Source organism: Monodelphis domestica, chromosome 3, assembly GCF_027887165.1.
Source record: "Monodelphis domestica isolate mMonDom1 chromosome 3, mMonDom1.pri, whole genome shotgun sequence".
NCBI classification, from domain to species: Eukaryota; Metazoa; Chordata; class Mammalia; order Didelphimorphia; family Didelphidae; genus Monodelphis; species Monodelphis domestica.
Genome location: NC_077229.1, coordinates 430,661,341 through 430,684,477, shown reverse-complemented (window position 1 = coordinate 430,684,477; position 23,137 = coordinate 430,661,341). Strand labels below are relative to the sequence as shown.

The 23,137-nt window shown below is 33.7% G+C and overlaps 1 protein-coding gene across 15 annotated transcripts in view; it reads left to right on the top strand.

Moving 5' to 3' along the window:
- TCF4 (transcription factor 4) overlaps positions 1 to 23,137 on the top strand; it is a 438,336-nt gene that overhangs the window by 385,036 nt on the left and 30,163 nt on the right. For all 15 annotated transcript variants that reach the window (XM_056824455.1, XM_056824457.1, XM_007487546.2 and 12 more), the window contains 4 exons: positions 5,599 to 5,666; positions 7,207 to 7,285; positions 9,495 to 9,571; positions 14,680 to 14,883. In XM_056824455.1, the coding sequence (XP_056680433.1) occupies positions 5,599 to 5,666; positions 7,207 to 7,285; positions 9,495 to 9,571; positions 14,680 to 14,883 (428 nt within the window). The remainder of the gene's footprint in view (positions 1 to 5,598; positions 5,667 to 7,206; positions 7,286 to 9,494; positions 9,572 to 14,679; positions 14,884 to 23,137) is intronic.

The window sequence follows — 23,137 nt, the reverse complement described above, 5'->3', positions numbered from 1 at the left end:
TTGTTAAATTCCTACTTTGGACAAAGTACTGTTCTAAGCATTGAGAATACAAATATATTGTTGAATTTTCCTCTTTGAGTTAGTACCAGGGTAACTAGGTGGAAGGAATAGTGTGAAGTATATATATCAGATGTGCAGAATTAGGGTTAGAAGAACAGAGTCCCTACCATACCTGCTTCTCCCACCATGAATGTTCCCTAATTCGGCAGAATGAAGCTCCCCAAGAATACAAAAGTCCATCCCCACCAATATATGACATTTTCTTCATCCATGTAAGTCCATGGAATAAATCCCACTATGATTTGGGACTTCCAGCTTTCTTGTGCCTAGGGGGAAAAATAAGAATTGTGTATTTAACAAATAAATTAACTGTATTAACAAGTATTGCTCGATTGGGCTAACGTTGAAGCCCTTTCCTATGGATGAGGTTACTCGTGTATTAAAAAGCCTCAAACTAAGCCATGTTGAAGGAATAGATTACCGAGATAGATTTAATTCAACATGTGCTAAAGATTACTTGGAATATATCTATCTGATTCTTGAATTAATCTATCTTGCTACTTTTACTTCTAATGACATGTTTGTATGATATGATACATTTCAGTATGTGGCTTTCCTAGTAGAAACATTATGTTCTTTTCCCCTTGAGGACTTGGTTTCTCGGTGATGTTGTTATTAAAGTAGTCATATAATATTCACTTTATGTTTTACAAGAATCTTGAGCTTTTGAGTACAGTTTGGATGATGAATAGTCACACATAGCATAAGAGAAATATGAATTTTATCTTGAAGTATCAATGCATTTTAGTTAGAAGGACCACCAACTGAGATTACACCAATTTGAACTAAAAGTTCTCTTTTGTTTTGTGCACATAATTAGGAAGTCTAGCTTCCTGCTAAACTCTCCATTCTCCCACCAAACCTCCCCTACAAGTAAAGTTTTAGAGTTATATATTTGTTTCCAGTTTTAAAGCTGTGCCAAATAAAATACTGCCTCGGAGATGCTGCCTAATTTTCATCATTAATATCAGGTCCACAGTTCACATTACACACCCAGCAGTTCAAACAACCAGAAGACGTCCAGCATTCTAGTCAGTGAATCTCAGATTTTAAAGAAATGTGTCTTCTTTAGATACCGCATGACCTAGACTTTTTTCATATGACTTTATACATTTGATATGATCTGCATGGTGTTCAAATATTAGGATTATGAGTGTCCATTGTGAGGCTAATTCAGGCTTCTAACATTTTCCAAATTCAGCGAGTCCCTAGGTACACAGTTCATCCTGGCTTTTTGTTAGGGTGTGTATGAATATAACTTTCTTTTTTCCCAAAGCTGATATTAAGAAAGAGAGAGGGTGGTCCAAAGCAGAGCTAAGGATCTTAAAAATCCTTCTTCATTTTGCTCATTTTACAGCCCGCAGCAGCAGCACCTGTGTTCAAGTTCTCTGACTGATAATGAACTAACTGGCTGTGCTGAACCCTCCTACAAAATTATAGTTCATCTCAACAATTAAATATCCTCTATATTCATGGCAGAATTGTATTTAGAAATGGGTCCTGTCCCTCTCCTCCTCCCTTCCTATGACTTTGAGTAAGATAAGGGAGGAAATAATCCCAATTGTTGCCCACCAGCTAAGCCAACTCTTGCCTTGTTTTGTCATCAGTATTTTGCACATGTGATACCATGAAATACTAGAAAAGAGTGTACTAAGAGAAGACTTGGGTGCTAATCTTGGCTTTAGTCATATGACCTTAAGAATGTCCCCTCACCTGTCTGGGCTTTGGTATCCTCATAAATTAAGGGATTCAGTTGAGAGATGTCCTGAAATCCTTCCCTCCCTATAAACTCATGTTTAACTACGATATAAGCAAAGATTGGGTAGCTCAGCTAATATCTATAGAATTAAAGATACGGAAGGGCAGGTTTAAAGAACAAAACTTAAGGAAAAGTAGCCCAGAAATTTAAGTTAGTACCATGTATGTTCCCTATCATAAAAGGAAGCAATAATTCTGCTTGAAAATTAAACAACTCATGTTTTATTTATCCATTCTCTTTTGTCAGAGACTTTTAAAAGTTGACATACTGATGATATAAAATTTTCAGAGAGATGGATTTTGTTTCTTTATAAAACTATATATTCAGTAATATAAACATATTTGTGTATATACACACATATGTGTGTGTGTGTTTGTGTAGAAATTTGCACACACACCTTTCTTTACCTGAGTTGTTCCTCATCTATAAACCAGAAAGGTCTGATCAGATGCCTTAAGTTTTCTTTTAGTTCTGCTATCCACAGTGTTTTAAACCTCTTTCTTCTATCAATATTATACATATTACTAATAATTTATATAATCAATTAAGGTTGGGAAACTACTGTCCTTACAAAAGTGCTGTCAGGTTATAGATAGTAAGGTTCTATTTTTCCCATTTTATGGATGGAGGTAATTTATAGAGGTTGGGAAGCATATATAGGGTCATCCCTATAGGAAAGGACTTGAATCCAAGTTTCTGGACAATATTGTCTCACTTTATATCACTTACTTGTTCTGTTCTTGAGTGCTTCTTATGATAGTTCAAAATGGCAGTATGTTTTCTCTCTTGTTCAGCCATCTCTACCCCCTGATCTCAGTATCTTTATATATAAAATGAGAATATTGAATAAAATTGGTAAGAAGCTTATAATTATCCACATTGTTCCTTAATAAAAAATCTTATCAGTAACTCTTTTTTAAGTCAACTTTCCTACAATTATTTTCTGCACCCTTCACTACTATTCAGTTTCTATTCTTTATTTCAAAGCTGTTTTGAAGAGAAAATGCTTTGGAAACTACCTCAACATTTTATCCATAATTGACACCATGTCCGCTGTCTATCCCATTGTAATAATGTGGAATTTTCCCATAGGATTTTATAGAGTAAATCTTATATCTTTTATTTTATGGGTACATTATTTTAAATTAAACAATTCAGTAGGAGAAAGGCCAAAGAAATTGTCATATATGAATATAAAGGCATATTATTAAAAATTCAGAAAAGCACAAGAAGAGTTGCATGAACTGATCAAGTGTGAAGTAAGCAGGACCAGGAAAATGAAATACAGTAGCTATTATATGAAGGAAAAGGGAAAAAAAACAAAACTGAACTCCATGTATACAGACCAGATGTCTCCCTAGACAAAAGTGAAGAAAATGTATTTCCCTTCTTTCTCTGGAGCTATTTTCTTTTTCTTTTTTCAACCTTTTTTTTACAGGGAATGAATACATAGGGAGTGACGGGGATATTTTCAGAAATGAATATTATATTTTTAAAAGGTATAACTAAAGCAAAAACAATTTAACTATTAGAAATAGTTTTTAAAATAAATTCATTTACAAAGTAACCTAGCATTGGTCTATAAGCTTATTTTTTTCCTGCTGTTCAGAATGAAGAGATACTATCACATGACAGTTATACCCCCAAATATTCCTAAAGAGAAAAATGCCCCAAAACGATGCCATAGGAAAGCAGAATAAAAGACTGAGTTTATTTAAGAAACATTTTATTTTTCAAAGAATTTTTAACTTTTTTTCCCTTTGACAGTCTAATAAAGCCCATGGACCATATCTTGGAATGATTTCAAATAAAGGAAATAAACATAGAAGATTAGGGGGGAAATTGCTAAAACAGAATTGTTGGAAATATCTTTTTTAAAAAAAGTTCACAGACCCCAATTTAATAGCCTTGACTTTTTAAAATAAATTATTAATCCTTAGACATGTATATCCTTTTTATTTAAAAAAAATTCTGCAAGTATTTTAATAGTATTATAAATTAATCCCATTCTATGATGTTCCAAAATGAATTCTGAGGTTTTTATAAGTAACTTCACTTTTAAACAAGGACTGAGATAATGAATTTTTTAAAAACCCATCAATTTGTAAAATATGCATGAATAAAGTTTTAGTTTTGTTTTGGTCAGAATAAATGTTTGATTCATTTTTTCAGCTCTTTAGGTTTTTTGTCATGCTTATTAACTGCTCTGTTTGAAAGTGGATAGTAAACTAATCTGTTTAAATCTACAAAAAGTTTCATTAAAACATTTTGTATCCTCTTCACTTATATATAATCTCAATAGTGAAAATGGAAAGGAAAAATATATAGTGTGGCTGTGATAAGGCAATTATAATATCTTCATTTCACAGAATGTATTAGCAGTGTACAAAGCTGGGTTTCTATAGAATCTTAGATCTACAGATTTGGAAAGAATCCTAACTACTATCTATTCTAACATCTTTATTTGACAGATGAAGAAACTAAAATGTAACCTATTGGTTCAAAGACAGGGCTAGAAATCAAGCAAGCATACTTGGAAAACCTATTTTTTTAATATTGTGTAAATTATACAAAGTCTTATGAAAGTAAATTCGTAGAATTCAAATTGCCTTTTTTTCTTCTACAAAATAGTGATACTATATCTTTTCTAATATTTCCTAAGCTGCTAATAAATACTACATAATATATGATATAAACTAGAAAAAAAATGGCTTTGGAAGATCAACGATTTGGACAGTTTAGGGAACTTTTGTTGTAGAAATTCTATCCATTAATACATTTTGCAATCCATCTATGACTTAGTAAATAAGACCAAAGGAGTTGCCTTAGGCATATAAGTGATTTTTCTGGAGTCATAGAGCTAGTAAGTGTTAGGATTAAAGTTGGAATCTAAACAAGTCTTCCTCACTCCAAGCCCAGAACTATCTTGTATGATGCACAGCTTCACTATTTATATAGCATATTTTAATATTGATTTATATTATGGCTATTGGTTTAATAATAAGGACCTCAGAGAGATATTCAGCACTTACTTGAAAAATTTTTAATTCCAGCCAGAAGCTACTTGTGAAATGCTTCAGAGAACTACAGATAATTTTTCATTTGTACATTATTTATCATTCATTATTTAACAATAGATTAGTATATTTAGGATAATAAAGATGAGCCTGTAAAATAATTGGCATAATTTTATCCTCAGCATTTTGACTAGATTTATTTTGGTGACAGCACTTTGTTTCTGTATTAACAAAGAAATACATACACACATATATACATTTTTAATATTTTATTTTCCTCAGTCCATAAATTCATTATGTTATATTTAGTCCACTAAACTCTGAGGGAGCTATAGATAGTGTTTTCTACGTGTCAAGTGTTGATTAGCGGTGAAAATAACCCAATTTCATATATTGGGTAGTTTTATGGCTATTTTGGAGATTCCAGAGACTTTAAATTGAAGAGACTTGTCTAACCATAAACTCTTCTCCATGTGGTTACTGCACGTTGCCTCTTACTGTCCTTAATCAAAGGATAGAACAAATATCCATTAGGACATTTAAAAGAACACACCAAGGTGTCAGGTGTATATTTGATCTGTGAAAAAATGTAACATGAATATATTTGACATCTACCTTAGCAAACAAATTAATGCTAATTAAAGATTAATGTGATATAATTAGCATTAAAATGCAATTAAATTATGAATAAGTGGACTAGGAATAGAAAATTCTGAAATGTTTCACTGCCTGGTTTTCACATTCAGCCTTTTGTTTTTGCAGCAAATAGAGGAAGTGGTGCAGCAGGCAGTTCACAAACTGGCGATGCTCTGGGGAAAGCACTTGCTTCGGTAAGAAAATATTTACTTTGGACTCCACATTTACCCTTGTAAAAGGGTGAACTTTAATCAAAAGTGGACATTTGAAATTTCAGAAAATGAACAGCAAACAGGATAGATTTGATCCTAGAGAGTGTCATACTTGGTTGTAAAATATAATGTTCATTGGTTAAAAGTAGAGGGGGTTGTCTTCAAAGTATGTGAAAAGTGAAGATTTTACCTCCATCTTTTTTTCTAATAGTTGTACTATTTAGTCATTAGAATATGTGTGTACATGTCCTATTAATTTGACATTATTATTTCTTTCATGTCCAAAATTACTTAGTTTGGTAGGCAAACTAGATTATAAGTCCCCTTGAGCATCATAGTCTTCACATTGTCAACTAAAGTATCATTCACTGATTGTGCCTCAAGTTCTTAAAGTAAGTAAGATATAGTAATAGAAAAAAAATGACAGTGACAAAACTTCATTTATTAATTTAATCAGAGGATTAGGAATCCTCTGATTAGGAAAAGCATCAGAGTAGAGTCAGAAAGGTTGAGACCCAGTTCTGCCACTAATGAGATGTATAACCCTAGGCAAATCATGTAGCTTTTGTGGACTTGAGAATCTTCATCTATTAAGTAGAGGTGGGTTAGACAAGATTTGTTTAGATGGCTTTAATCACAGAAATACTTTGCTTATGAATTTCCTTGGGCTACTGTCAAGAAGCGAGAGCTGTAGGACCTATGCTTACCATAGTGAAAAGGGGCACATTTTATTCCTATAAGGGGCATATCTGATATTGTCTGGGTAGACTAAACATGTACTTACACATGTAAATTGCAGAGGTTGACATGGCAACAACTTAGGTGCCTGAGTCGGATGACCACTAGTACTAGAGGTATAAAATGAGTTCATTTTACCAGAACATGCTTTCCAAAAATGTTAGTGCTTTAAAAATAACTTAATTCTTAAAATTATTTTCTGCATGAACAAACCATGGTCAAAATGAAAAATACATGAATATTATAGAATTATAAAATTGCAATAGCTCCTGTTTTGTTTTGTTTTTAATATGAGGAAACAGGAAAATTAAGTGAGTTGTTCAAGGATTTGTAGCTAGTTTGGGGAAAGCTACTAGAACGCAGTATGACTGACTCTAAGCCCAGGGTCCTTTGTACAATGTCATACATTCTCACCATGCTCTACCTTATCAGATTACATAACTGTGAATGCATCTAGGTTAGTCATGCTCCCTGAACCCATCTGGGTTATACAAAATTCTAATGCTGTCATAGAGCAGAGACTTTAACTAATATGAATGGACTTTTATTATGTTTTCAAAGGTGTTATTTTTCCAAAGGTACTATTTAGGAATCTATATAAGCATTTCTAATCATGGAGACTGGTAATTGAGCAATTTGTGGTATCAGTTTTTTTGGAATTTGAGATGATCCTATTAGGGTAAATCGGTTATATACAAGGCTTCTTAACCAGGTTATTTTAAAGTCTGCTTTATAGCTTGGGTTTTTGTATTCAATGGTTTTTTTTTTCTTTTACTGTTTTAAGATCTATTCTCCAGATCACACTAACAACAGCTTTTCATCAAATCCTTCAACTCCTGTTGGCTCTCCTCCTTCTCTCTCAGGTACTGTATTTGAAATTTGATTTCATAGTACCAATTGAAATTAATATATATATATACACATATATAAATTAACCATTATAAGTTCTTATTCAATAAGAATAACCCCCTTACCACTCTGTAAGGCTTGCAATGTGACTTCCTCATAAGAGGCTTGTCATAATAGAGAGAGATCATTTTATTTTGGTTGGACCTGTGATTTCATTTGTGAAGGGAATTCCTGGTGAGGAACTCCCTCTAACAATACAAATGAACACTTCTCTGCAACTTAGAGTCTTAGAGAGTTACCTTAGCCAGTGAGAAGTTAAGTACACAATGTATACCAGAGGCAGAACTTGGAACTCGGGTACTCAAGACTAGCTCAATCCACTACTAGACACTGTCTCTCAAAAGAGAGAAATGTAGTAAATGGTAGTATTTCTCACAACTCCAGTACATTTATAGAGGAATAACAGAACATACTGCCATTTGGAAATGTTATAGTTGCTGTGTATTTTTCCCCCAGAATATATAGATTGAGTATTCACAGGGAAAAAAAGAGTTAGAACCATGGAATACAAGGAAGGTATTTATATGTCTTAAGTTTTTCCTCAGTATGTGGATGACATGAAACAAGAAAGAAGAAACCTATTTCAAATGGCAAAGTTCAGTTAATATATTCATTTAAACAGAAGGGAAATGTGCTCAAAAAAATATGTTCCATAGAGATATATAGAATTTTATTGAGTTCTTAATGCCATAGGAATAATTTAAAGGAAATATCTTTTTTTTATAAATAAACTGTGAAAAAAATCTGGATAAGAAAAAAGGCATTCCAATTGGATTTGTAATGTAATCAATTTTCATGACCTTGACATTTTGCTTAGACAAGAGTGGGTTTAATGGATTATGAGAAATGTCCATAAATTATTTTATTTTTCAAAGATGCTTTTCAAAAGGTTTAATACAGTACCTAATAGAAACATCTCCAGTGGATTCATGGTAGTATTAAGTATCTGTGTTCTTTGCTATGAAGACAGATTCCTTCTAATAGGTCTTTCTCCTTAAAAATTGATTTTAATTAATATCTTACCAGACTATGTCTTAAAGTCATCAGTGAAGTGAATTCAGTCATATGTTTGTGTAAATGAAGAACCACTAGTGTTAGTTATATAGCAGGGAAAGAAGGGCACAAAATAGCTTTAAAGTTAGTAACTGACTAGATATGTAAAGCAATGAACTCAATAGCATAATTTTGGGGACTAAAGTATACACTGCACTCAGTGGCATGATGATTTAGGAGTATTAGGGCAGAAAAAGCTTTCACAATTCTATTAGGCAGTTAGAAAAGGTAACTTTTGAAAGAAAAGTTCATTTTTATGATGGCATGAATTTCTGGACAAATATTTAATCTTATGTCTTGTCTGTTTTTTTAAGAAGCATGCAAGATCAATTGGTATACTGACTTGCTAAAACAAAATTCCTCATAAGAGAATCATCTTTTCATCACCTAAGACAATAGTAACTGTTCTGATTGTATCAAGTAAAATCCAAAATCATTTATTCCTGCCAAGCAAATATATACACAAACAAAAACAGTCTTTACTTTTCAAATGGAAACATCTTGGTTAGTGTCATTCTAAAAATAATTCACAAACATATAGATATATATTATTGTGATTAAAAAAGGAAATAAGTTACTCAGGAAAATACCCGGTTATCACAAGATATTATACTATTGATTTTAACTTGGAAAATTTTTACATTATGTATAATTTTATTGTGATAATTATTGGTCATAAGTGACCAGTGATTGAATGCATGTACCAAATATGTGTTTGACCACAGTAAGAGTCTGATATGAGCTGGCTTTCCATAAACAGCCACTAACCTCCTCCCACCCCCCACCTTACCTTTTTTTTTTTAAACATACCACTTCTCTTTTTAAAAATGATGTTTCCTCCTTCAGGAACTGCTCTCAAATATAGTTTCAGAATCAACGAAATCATCTATGTTAGGAGGTAACATGAGGCCCAGCTTCTTTATGTTTTACATAAAGATATCTCCCCACCCCACCTCACACCCACTCTTGGTGTTTTGGGAAAGTCTCTGTTTGCCTCCTCTATAGTCTAACTGGAAATGGAAATTGGTATTTCCTTGTCTACAAAACTGTCTCTTGGAAAGACATTTTTTGTTTATAAATTTCTAATTGTGATTTCAATTTTAATATTAGCAGGCACAGCTGTTTGGTCTAGAAATGGAGGGCAGGCATCATCATCGCCTAATTATGAAGGACCATTACATTCTTTGGTATGTCTGATCTGTTAATATATACTAACCTAGCAATTTTTGTGCCATGTTTCCCCTTCATATCTTTTTTTTTTTACTCCTCAACCACATACACACACACACACACACACACACACACACACCCATATACTCTCTGTCTCTCTCTATCTTTCTCTCTCTCTATCTGTCTGTCTCTTTCTCTCTCTGTTGCTCTTTCAAGATGTTTATTTTATTGATAGTTACTATGGCCATATATCATTTGGCATAACTGAGCTGCTAATACAGCCTAAGAAGTCTGAAAGGCAAAAAGTGTTGATGCTATAGCTGGACCTGTTTGAAGATCAGGACAGTTGCTATGATAGCACCACCAGAATTCCATAGTTGGATCCTCACTGCTGATCTTTCTGTCCAAATTGATTTTCTCAATGCCAGAGGTTTGCCTCTCTACTCTGACTATAGCAACAGATACTGTGTTGCTTCTAGTTTGAAAGTTCCATGAATATTGCAGTTTTACCACCACCATCAATTTGTGATATATACATCCTTCCTGATGCTGTTGTTGCCATTCTGGAAATGTATTGTTAATTTTCATTCTGGAATAATTCAATCTTTTTTTAACCCTTACCTTCATTCTTAGAATCAATACTGTGTATCGGTTCCAAGGCAGAAGAGTGGTAAGGGCTAGGCAATGGGGGCTAAATGACCTACCCAGGGTTATACAGCTATGAAATTTCTGGAGCCAAATTTGAACCCAGGACCTCCTTTCTCTTGGCCTTGCTCTCAATCCATTGAGCTCTCTTGATGGCCCCTGGAATAATTAGGTTTTAAAATTTTTCTTCTAGACCTCTATTGTTATATGTACTGTCTGATTCTTGGTTCATTATAATTAATTCCATACATTAAAGAATGATACTGGTAATGAATAAAGTTCTTTGTAACAAAGTTTGAGTTTCCATTGGAGTGAAGCTAAAAATATCTAATTGTTCAATAAATAATATATTCATATTTTTATTTAATGTATATACTCTTTGGTTTATTCTAACTCATAATGGTTGTCAGTATGATATGTCAAAAAAATAGCAATCTATTATCTGCCTCCCTCAATTTCTTCTCAAATTATGAGTTTATATGGAAGGACAGATACCTTTAGTCAGATTGAAATAAAAATTTACTTTTTCATCCACATATTGAGATTAACAGTGAGAAAAACGTTCACACTTTGCCTCTCTACACATAAAGGCTTTGGCTTATCTACATTTTATTACCTTTATTCCCTTATTTGCATATATTAATGTGGGACTCTCTTTGCAGTTAAAATGTTCTTTTAAAAGAAAATTAAACCAAAATATCAAAAGGTATTTTGTTTGGTTTCTTTTTTCTGCCTTTGATATCTTCCTTGTGTGGGTTACTGAATGAAAAATATGCTATATACCTGAATGCAACATTTGTTATGTTTTATTATTTTCTGAATAGCCCTGTGAGATAACATGTGTGAATGTTTTCATCTACATTTTACAGATAAGTTAGTTGAAGCTCATAGAAATCAAATATCTTGTTCATTATAACACAGCCATTAAGTGGAGGACCTAGCATTTGAATTGTTGAATGCCGTTTCCATTATACACACATATACCACATGTTGCCAGTATAGTTATTTAAATTTTGCATGAAAGATATAATACAAATCTGAAAAAGAATTTGTAACTGTGTAAGAAGACTTTGAAAACTTAAGTTTTAAGAACAATTTTTGAACATTTAACTAGATATTCTAGAATACTCTCACTTATCTATATATCTGGAAGTTTGCTCAGCAGTGCTAGTCTCTGTTAACCACCACTTTTTTCTTTGGGTTTTTGTGACATTGCTGTTACTTGGTTCTTCTAACTCTAACCATTGCTTCTCAGTCATCTTTGCTGGTTCAACATCCATGCTACATTTGCTAACTGTGGCTATATCCAAAGTTTCTATTTTTATACTTCTCTCAATTTATACACTTTCTCTTAGTGACTTCTTCAGTTTCCAAGACTTAATTGTCATCTCTAAGCAGATGATTTCCAGATCTCTCTCTCTCTCTCTCTCTCTCTCTCTCTCTCTCTAAACCTAGTCTCTCTCCTAAACCCTATGCCTAAAAGTCAACATTTCTAAAATAGAATTTATTATCTTTCCCCAAAACCCCTCTACTCCTTTATTTAGCAGCTCAGCAGCATGAGTTGAAAGACCACCAGGCCTAAAATCAGGAACACTTGAGTTCAAATCTGGTCTCAGACATTACTTGACTGTGTCACCCTAGGCAAGTCCCTTAAGCCCTGTTGGCTTCAGTTTCTTCATCTGAAAAATGAGTTAGAGAAGGAAATGGAAAACCACTCCAGTACCTTTGTCAAGAAAACTCCAAATGGAATCACTAAGAATCAAACATGACTGAACCATAACAGTAACAACAACATTGATGCATGTAGTGCTAGGTTTGCAGTGTTTTACACATATAATCTCATTTGATAACTTAATTTTTTTTCTGTGAATGGCAATATCAGCCTTTGTTTACAAGTTTAGAACCTTAGTGACTTCCTCAAGTCACCTTTCCTCACTCCACATGATGAATCAGTTGTCTAGTTTGAGAATTCTGTTTTCTTCTCCCCTTTTGCGTCTCTCTCCTTCTTTCCACTTATATAACCATTGCTCAGTTTCATTTCTTTATCACCTCTCACCTGAATTCTTACAATAGCATAGAAATGAGTATCTTTGCCCCTAGGGTTTCTTCCTCTTCAATTTAGCATATATACACATAGGTGTAACTTAATAATATGTTTGGTGTGTCCCAAAACCCTGGGGGCATGCTTTGCCCTTTGCATTCTTCATTGCCTCAGGGATAGTAAACTCCTTAAAGTATTTTAGCTTACACCCTGAATATCCTGTAAAGAATGCTCTCATACAGCTGCTAAAATAATTTTCCTAAAGCACATGTATGACCATTTGACCACCCTCCTCAATAAACTCCAGTGGCATCCTGTTACTTATAGAATCAAATATGAACTACCCAATTTGTCATTTAAAGTTGTTCAAATCCTGATCTCAACCTCCCTTGCCAGCCTTATGTATTATTATTCCTTGTCACATGAAAGTTAACCTGCTTTAGCAGCAGTTAGAGAGATGGTCTTGAATCTAAGAAGACCATTTTGTGTGACCAAGCAAGCCACTCTAGAAAATTCACATAAGCTACAAAAATGATGCCACCAGTGTTGAAAGAGAGAGTTTTCTCAATTGGGAGTTCCCTATATCTATAAATCATGGGTTCATTTTCTCTTTCCTTGACATCATCTAAGGCAGTGATGGTGAACTTTTTAGAGGGGCAGGTAATGTGAGAAATGTCCTTGGACTCTATTGGAGAAAGGGAGGGGAGCAGCCCAGCCCTGCATCCCTCTAGCTTTCTAATAATGAACTCTGGCAAACTCTCTTCTGGGGCAATAGTACGTATGCCCACAGAGAGTGCTCTGAATGTCCCCTCTGGCACATGTATCATAGGTTCTCCATCATGTCTCTAAGGTAAATCCAAATTGATCTTCTTACAGTTTGTCATTCACAAAACCCCATCTCTTCTCTCTGAACAGAGTCCTGACTGTCTTCCCTCTTCACCTCTATCTCTTAGAACCACTGGTTTCCTTCAAAACTCAACTCCAGTGCCACCTTTTCCATGAAACCTTTCCTTACTGCCCTAGCTGCTAGTGCACCCCACCCATTTGCCCCCAAAAATCATGTTGCACTTATTTTGTATGTGTGTATATAAATAAATCTTGTATCTATTTACATACACAGATATATAATCTTGTATCTATTTCTCTATGCACTTGTTTTCTCTTCAGTGGTAGGAAAGCCTCTGGAGTGCAGAAAATATTTCATTTTTTGTCTTTTTATTCCAGTGTCTAACGTGAAGTTTGGCCATAATAGCCTTGTGAATTGATAAAAGGACTAGTTTACATAGAGCATGACATATTATCTACACTATTCTTTTATTGGATAAGTAATCATAGCTCATTTCAAAAGAAGTAATAAATCTTACCAGTTGAATAAAATTCTTTGTCCAATAGGCCAGAGAGATCGATTTCTTCTGAGTAGTACAGGATGAGCTAAAGTAGCCCCAGTATATCCCTTTACCTGAATAATGTTACTTTAAGAAACCTGAATGGAAATCTGTTTCCAGATTATACTTAAAATCATGATCATGGCACATAACCATGAGTTGGAGTTCTCTTAACACAATTATCCTACATTTGTGGAGTTCCTAAACAGGGGGAACTTATACATTATCTTTCTTTTATTCTATCCTTCATCTCCATCATTTTCTTGGGGTAAAAAGAGCATGTGCTAATAAGCAATTTTCCCAACATAATTAAAATGTGAGACCCTTAAAGAAACCTAAATCTTTAAGACATTTGGCATCACAATAAAAATGAGTCTTAAGATAGTTGAAGAACAAAGTTGAACATAAGTAGACAGAATTCAGTAATAGATTGCCAAGAGAAATTGGCTGACAAATTTAGTCATTCATTCAGCTCCGAATACACTTATTTCACCTATTTCATAGGAACTGTATAATACAATATAAAGAGAGAGGATACTTTCTTGCCCTCGCAGATCATTTAATTTGGGTAAATAAGACCCATACACATACATAAAGCTGTGATCTTGTCTATCATAGATTTACTGTAGTCTGTAAGCTTTCCCAGGCAGAGTTCTCCTAAAATTAAAATGCATGTTTTCATTTTTCAAAGTAACTCTGAAGTCTCTTTAAAGCTAATGCAGTGTGGCATAGCATAAGTACAGTTTATGTCCCTGAAGAATTATTGAATCTATTTTTACTTGTGAAAATGAGTATAATGTTGGTAGCATTTCTCATTCGTTTTTTAGAATGAAGCTTTTGTTTTTTTAGTCATTTATTCTTAAAGATAATGCTTCTAAAGGACACCAACTTTGATGAAGAGAAAATATAATGGGGTGGCTATTTTCAATTATAAAATCCCAGTCCCCCTTTCCCAACTTACATTTTAACCTCTGTCAGCTAAAATGCGGTTTATAGATTGTTTCTATTTCATCATAAACTAATCTTTCCTATACTCTTTCTCATATATCACCAGCAAAGCCGAATTGAAGATCGCTTGGAAAGACTGGATGATGCTATTCATGTTCTCCGGAACCATGCAGTTGGACCTTCAACAGCTATGTCTAGTGGTCATAGTGATATGCATGGATTAATAGGACCTTCTCATAATGGTGCCATGGGCGGTCTTGGATCAGGATATGGGACAGGTCTTCTTTCTGCCAACAGGCATTCACTCATGGTAGGTTTTAATATTTACCTGCAATAAAAACTTTAAAACTGTTTTATAGAATTATTATTTGGGATGACATATATAATTTTTTTCTTGTTAATATTTTGCCCTTATCACCTCATCTGGAAGTCTTGTATAAGATGATGTTAATTTGCTGTTGTTTCACATAAAGCTGGTTTTCATTTATTTAACAGAAACTCAGTGAGCTTCCTCATTGATGTAACTGTTTGAATCTATAGTTTCATCTCCAGTTATACCTAAGATTTCTACACTGGTATGGCCTATTTGTTGATTTTATGGATGAATTTTTTGTTTTTCCCAATTAAGTGATATGAAGGGAAAGAATATCATCTAATTAATAGTGATTCAGTGAATCACAAAAATACTTTTGGTTTCATTTTTATAGTTGCTAACCATGTCTGCAAAAGTGATGTGACTTTTATGGTACCTAATTTTGATTTAGCTAATGTGAAAAAATGAGTGTAGAAAAAGAATATACAAAGAAGTACAAATTCTTAAGTCACTTTTTGACCTAGTGCTTTCTCCTTTTTTTTAGTTTCTTAATAAGAATAAGAAAAAGTATTCTGTCATGGATGAAGTATTATTTAGAGCCACAACATGGTTGAAGCCATTTATAGGAAACAGAAGTGTGCTAATTTCCAAATAGTGACAACTGACTCAATCCAAATCAATTCAACTGTGGAAATATGCTTTTGAGCATCAGTGCTAAATTTCCCTTTTTTTTCCTTCCCCTGACATCTTCCCAATAAAATTGTCTCAGAATAATTGCTTGTTTGTCCATGGCGGTTGCTGAGAATTCACCAAAGGAAATTCTAGATTGTAATTTAGCTTGGCCTCAGGTAATGTGTTAAGTACTCTTGGGATGTAAAATTTTTCATCTGTACAAAGCTCCTTTTTCTCCTCCAATGTTTAAACAATACTGCTTTTAATGAAGAAATCTGGCTTTATTAAAAGCCAGATCTGTGACTTACAACCATTTCTGCATATCTGCTCTCAATCAAGAGAAAAAGAATTTAATTTTTTGTAGCTTTGTTTGCTTTGCATATGTTAAACTGATGCAACATGCACCCAGGGCATCACTTCAGAGACAGTTTGTTCCATAAATATGTAAAGTTTCCCCTTAAATACCAGATGTAGGTAAAGTTGATCTTAAAAATAATGAGTTATATTGTGCTTGTTGGAAATATTTCATCTCTGGATTGCTTTCCGTGTTGCTTATCCTTGAGAGTTAAGATGGAAGAGTAGCAACATTTAGGGAGATAGGAAGACAGAGGATGGACAAAGGGAGACAGCATCATGGTCAAGACGAAAAAAGAAATTTATCTAGGCATGTGCCTATATTTCCCAGAATTATATTTGATTTAGTTATGAAACAGCTAGGCAGAAACAGAAAAGCTTATCAGTGTGCTTTTGAAGACAAGCTCCTGTTCACTTCTCTGAAGACGCTGTTAATTCAATGAGAGGATAATTGCAGATCCAGGTAAACTGGGCAGTGTCCATCCAGATATGCAGCACAAAGACAATATCTCTGTTCTTTAAAAGAGTTGTATTCTGCAGTGTTGCTTTTTTTCCTTCCTGAAAACTAGTCAAGTAGTCCTCAGAAATAGTGTTATCACTACATGAAACTATAACTTCTGTGAAAGCAACAGATTTGGTATTTTCTTTTGTAAAAACTGGTCTGAATTTTCAAGCAAAAACATAAGAACAAAGGAAATAGTTTTGGAATATAGTCAGTCTTTAGTTAGCCTTTGACCATTTCATACATTCCACACTGAAAAGGAAGTTGAAGGAAAAAATATTCCCCCCCAAAAATTCAAGGAGGATACTGGTAATGTTTTCCACATTTGAATTTAATACATGAAACAGGCTATAAAACTTTAGCCAGCTGCAGTAAATAAAGCAGCAGTGGGAGGTATGGACCGGAAACTTGTACAGAATGTGCTGGTGGGAGTCTCTTTCCCAACTGAACGAACACCTTCGTTTGTTGGTTTCATAGTAGAAGCAAGCTATAGTAACCTGAGACCCATTCCTGAGCTTTTGTTGTTTCTAACATATCTTCCTTACACACTATCCTCAATAATTTTTCTCATTCGAGAGTAGACAGTGCTAAATCTGTTTGACCTTGTTGTATGCTTTCTCTTCCCAAGCAAAAATACAAAACAAAACAAAACAAAATAGCAAGATAATTTGGAAGATGATACAAGTGATTCTTTTTACAAACTTAAATCTCTGTTGGGGAGGACCAGGTCTTTGACTCTGCTATTATGTTATCTCATTTAATTATTATCATATTGTGCTCAGTTTTTGATTCATAATATGTTTTACTTGGAACTCTAGAGTGGGCCTTCAGTGATTCAAGTAAGTTTTCAATAATGAAATAGTTTCTCAGTATAGCAACAAAGTTTACAACACTGTACATTGTATCCTTGTATGTTTTCTAGATAAATGTTTTCATCCTGTCATTCCTGCTGTTTAAAATCTTTTGGTAGATCTTTAATCTGTTCGAAAAAATTTATATTCTCAGTGTAATTCAAAAGCCTTCACAACCTGACTATGACCTACCCTTCCCATGCTATCTTCCATTCTTCCTGTACAAACTTTCTCCCTAGCCAGACATTTAGCTCACTGATCTCAGAATTAAACAGGTATGTTCCTATATCTGAATCATTGCTACTATTTTTATCCACTGCTTGCACTATCCATCTCTTTCTTTTTACCTAATTCCTACTCTTCTTCCATGACCCACCTCCTTCAAGAAGCTTTTCCAACTAATTCAACCCCTAGTATTATCTTCCTTTTCTGAGCACCTGTTAACTAATGTAATCTGTGTCATACAATTTAGGACTCAAAAAAATGTATATATTTATATCCCTACATATGTGTCTCAATTTGAGAGGCTACATGATAATAGTAGAAAGAACACTAGACTTAGAACCCAGAAAACCCAATCTTACTCACTATGTGACTAGATTCATTTGTCTGAATCTCAGTTATGAAATCTCTAAAATGAACATACTAATATGTTCTCTAAATACTACAGAGAAGGAAAACAATCTGTAAGAAAGTCATTTTGTAAAAGTCTAAAGAGCTCTGTTAATAGGCACTATTATTATAGTTCCCTTTTTGATTCACGTCCTACCTTCCCAGCCTATGGCAATATCTTCTGCCTCAACTCCTACAGCTTTTATCCTCATGAGACAGAGTAACCAAGTTAAAACAAATACATGTTGATAGATTTTTTCCCCCTCATTTCATAGTGTTTTGATGATGTCCTAGATAGGTCTTTATAATCTAATATGATTGTAAAGGATGTCTTCCAGACAAGGACACTAGATTAAAAGTAAGATGTACTGTGTTTGAGCTTTTGTGCTATGTAACTGACTTAGGAGAGTACCTTCACTTCTCTGAGTTCATTTTCTTCATCTGGAAAAAAAGTAAATAATAATATCTGTACTGGCTATCTCATGGAGTTATTGTGAAGACTGATTGAATAAAGTATGTAAAATGCTCTGTAAACTATAAAGCCCCAAATGAATAATGACTGTTATAATTATTTAGTTCACTTATTAGTGTAGTCATCTATAATACTGTCTTAAATAGCAATAAAGGAATAAAGAAATTTCTCTGTACAGAGCCTATTATAGAGGAGACTAGCATTAAGAATTCTGAATTCTGTTTTGTTTTGTGTGGATCCTTTGATGATCTTGAAACATTGTGACTTCTTAAAGAAATGGCTTTCCTGATTCCAAATAATATATTCAAAAACATTGGGTAGCTGGTAGTATAGAAAACTCAGTTTATTTATATTGTTATTGAAATTTTGAATTATTTATATTTTTTATTCTATGTAGCCATGAAATGTAGTTTTCTAAGTCCAAACCACAAGTTTCTCCAAATATAGTACATTTGGAATAACAGTGAGAAATAGGTCTTACTGTGGAAAAAATACAGTTAAAAACTTTTGCCAAGTGCTCATCAGTCATCTTTGTGTTTTAGTTTTCTCACAAGTAATGCTATGACGAAATCATTATGCTACTTGTTATTTTAAGGACTTCATACATTTACATAATACATAGCAATTTGCTAAATATAGTGCACTACAATAAAACTTATTTAATTCAGGATTGGGAGACTAAGCAAATTAAACTTTGAAACACCAATTGAATTTATGTGATATCTTCTTTAATCTATTAAATTACAGAACCTCTACATATTAAGCATGTCTCATCATATGAACCCTTGTGTAATCATAATTATTTGTCAATAGGAAGAGTAGATAATGGAAAAAGATTTTCCTAAAAAATTATAGTCAGGTAATCACTGTCATTATTTGATTTATATTACTTAAGGATATTTGTTGCCCTTTGAAGGAGGCCAAGTAAATAAATAACACCTTCCAGTCTTAGACCCTGATTTAATCTTTGACTCGTATATTATCTATAATTTGGATTAAGTGGTTTTACCACAAAAGCTCTATTCAACTGGAAAAGAGCACATTTTAATATTATATATTCTGAAATAAGACCAAAAACTGGTTTCTCCCCAAAACAAATTAGAATTCAATATTATTAATAATTCTTTACTTCATGAAAACCATGGTATTGATGTGCAAATGAATTAAATTATTTAATAGTTATTTGATAGTATGTCAGAGCTTAAAGATCATCTAATTCAGCTCTTACCATTTTATCAAGAAGGGAAGTGAGTTCTAAAGAGTTTTAGTGAATCATCCAAAATCACCCAGACAGTGAATAACCAACTAAAATTCAAACCTATTGAGTCTACCGTTATTCTATGTAGCATTTCTTCCATTAAACTATGCTACCTGCTGTGGAAAGGCATAATTGCAGATTTTTGTCAGCTTTTTGGTAGAGGTGGAAACAATCTGACAAATCATTAATCTATGCCCTTCAGGTAATAGATGAGGAAAACAAGGCCAACAAAGGCAAACTGAAATATCCAAAGGTATCACAGAACTAGCTAATTTTGATATTGGGGGGCACAGGGGAAGCACCAACCTAGAGGTATTTTTCCTTATTGCATTTAAGCACATCTTCCTTAGTAATGAATATTATGCAATTGTATAACTCTTCCTGCTAAGGGAACTTGAAGTAGTTTACATATCCATTAGCCAAGCTTTATAGCAGCTTCAGAGTCATTGAAGTAATCATTGTTATTACAGCAGTTATTGAAAAGCAAGTCAAAAGGTCACAGGGTGAGTCAGTGCCAAAAACAAGAATAGAACATAGGAATTCCAGTTTCTCATCTTTCTTCAGGGGCTGCTCAATACTTAACATTTCACAAAAAAAGATCCATTAATGGAACTTAAGAATTTTCACTTTGAAGTGGTTTTCATGCTAAGGAATTTGCAAGTTTATGGTTTTTCAAAAACAGCAAGGGCCTAGCATATTGGTACTTGTCCTTTGCCCAGAAGTTACTTAAAATGATTACTACTACTAGATTTCAATACCATAAGTAGCCTTCCAATTAACATTCCTATGCTAAATGCTATAATTTTTTTCATATTGATTCTTCATGCAAATGTTGTGGTTTGACATTTTCTCTCATTGTCCCTTCCTTTTCTTCTCTCCAGACCCCTTATAGAAAATAATGAGTCTACTGGTCAGGACTATTGGTCACTAAGTCCTAAAGCACAGATGTTCTCGAGGCCCTCTGGAGTTGCGTAGCATCACAGGGACTCAGAGGCTTGTGAGAAGGAACTAAAAGAACATTCTCTAAGGCAGGCTCTAGGATCTCATTATAGACCATAGGAGCTTTGCTTGGACACTCAAAGTAGAGGTCAACAATAAGAGGTACCTAGGCTAGTAAATTGAATAAGGTTTGCCCTCTGTACTATTCTTCTTAGGGTGAAAAGTCCAGTCAAGTCTCTCCTTTCTTCCTCTCAAAAATTCCCAATAAAGGGATGTTAACTTTGATGGAAGACCCAAAAATAGCCTATCTGTGCCCGAGAGACCCCATAACCCAACATGCTTATGTAAGAGGGATCTCTGGACTGGATAAACAAATTCTCTCACATTTATACTGCTTGAGTTGTTTTTTCTAAAACATTTGTTTGGTGTTCTGGAAATGAGAGTTTTAACCTTTCAAGGTTCTAACAGTGCTTGAACATGATACTTTGAGTTTACTCCTCTTTTAATAAAGATATGGGAGTACACACTATATTTCCCTTCTCTGTATTTCAGTATCCAGTAAAGAATATTGCCCAGAACTTTAGCTGCTGAATATTAGGGGGAAAAATGGGGTTTAGAATTAGATGAGTTGGATCAAGGTTTTGTTGCTACTTGACACTTATTAGTATATGTGGAATTTCTTGTGGCAGTGTGGCATTATATGAGTTAGCACACAGTTTGGAGCTGTGATAAACATTTCCCCCTAAATCAACTTAAACAAATGTAAAAGGATGAATGTGATTATATAGTAGCTGTCCTCATGAGGCTTACAGCCCAGTGGGGAAGATACACCTCTTATTTAAATAATTATAATGCCAACTAGAACATAGTAAGAAAATAAGAGAAGCACAGAGTGATGGAGACAAAGGCTAGACAAGGGGAGGAGGGAAAAGATTGAAGTTAGTACTCAAGAGGCACAGATGAGAGGGCAATATATTAATGGTCTATGTAAGAAGAGAAAGGTAACTAGGTGGCACAATGGATAGAGTGCTAGGCCTGGAATCGGGAAAACTCCTCTTTCTGAATTAAAATCTGGCCTAAAGTACTAGTTGTAACCTTGGGCAAGTCATTTAACCCTCTTTGCCTCAGTTTCCTTATGTTTAAAATGAACTGGAGAAGGTTATGGCAAAGCACTCTAGCAGCTCTGCCAAGAAAATCCAAAATGGGATCACAAAGAATTAAACAAAACTGAAATGACTGAATAACAACAATTAAAAGAGAAATGAGTAAAGCAGAAAACTATTTCTACTTATGGAACAGTTCAATAAACTTTCTGGTGGAAAATTGTGTAAGAGAAGGCTATAAAGGTAAGGAGACAGTAGACTATGAAGGACTTTGAATTGAATTACATTGTTTAAAAAAATTAATCAGATTTAATTAATTAATTAATTTAAAAGACCTGGAAAAAACCCAGAAGATTGTCCAACCCCTTTATTTCATAGATGAAGGATAATGGAAGTCAGAAAAGTGCAATTTTTTCCAAAAATCACATAGCTATTGAAATGGTCAAGCCAGGACACAAACTCAAATCTCTTAACTCAGTACTACATAAGTACTCTCTTGCCTTTTGCTATGCCAAGAAAATAGATTTTCTGAGTATGTGTGTGTGTATACATATGTGTGTATGGCAAACATAGCACAAATATTCCTTTATCAACATTTATTGACTATTTATGTCCAAGATACTCTACCACACACTGTGAGAGGCTCTAGGAGTAAGAGATTCTGTATATAATAGGATACAGTTTATCAGGGAAAATAAAACTTACACAAATAACTTGTGTAAAACAAAAGGTACAATATGCCATAAAATGTTTTGAAGACAAATTTTACCACTACTGTAAAGAATCACAAAGACTTCATGAAAACGTGTATATTTTAATGGGGCTTTGAAGAATGGTTATTACTTTGAAAAGTCTAAGATAGATAGAGTTAGGGTAGAAGGAGAAGATGACTTCTAGACAGAGGGAGCAGCCTGATAACTTGTTTGGGCTTAAATTTTTTTTTTTACACAGGAAATAAAGAATCCTGTTTTAAATAGTAGTAAAGAGATGATTTGATTATACCAATTGGAGTACATCATTCAGCACTGTATATAATTTTAAAGACTTCTTTCATAGCACATCAACACCATCAATTGGCCTGCATGCTTCGTATGAGAGTCCACAGGAAAAGAAAATTCTCGTGTATATATTTTTACATCTAAATTGAATTAACTCATGGAATTTTCCACCCTTAGGAATTAAAGTAGCAGCTCATGAAGTAATTCAGTTATGTCATTCATACCAAAACAGAAAATAGTGAAGCAACTTGGCACTATTTAAAAGGCAAGATTTGGCTTTTCCTGTTTTAGATTTGTCAAAAATCTGTGGCTGTTGTGTTATTTTAGCTTTTATTGTGGCTGTAAATTTTTAAATCAAAAGTATCTTAATTACTTAGAAAACAGGAGTGTAAAATAGGACTATAATAAGGGAATGGTTTAGGCAAAGTGGCTTTCTAGGATTGAAAACTTAGCTCCAACATTACATTTTATATAACTTCAGAGTCCTACC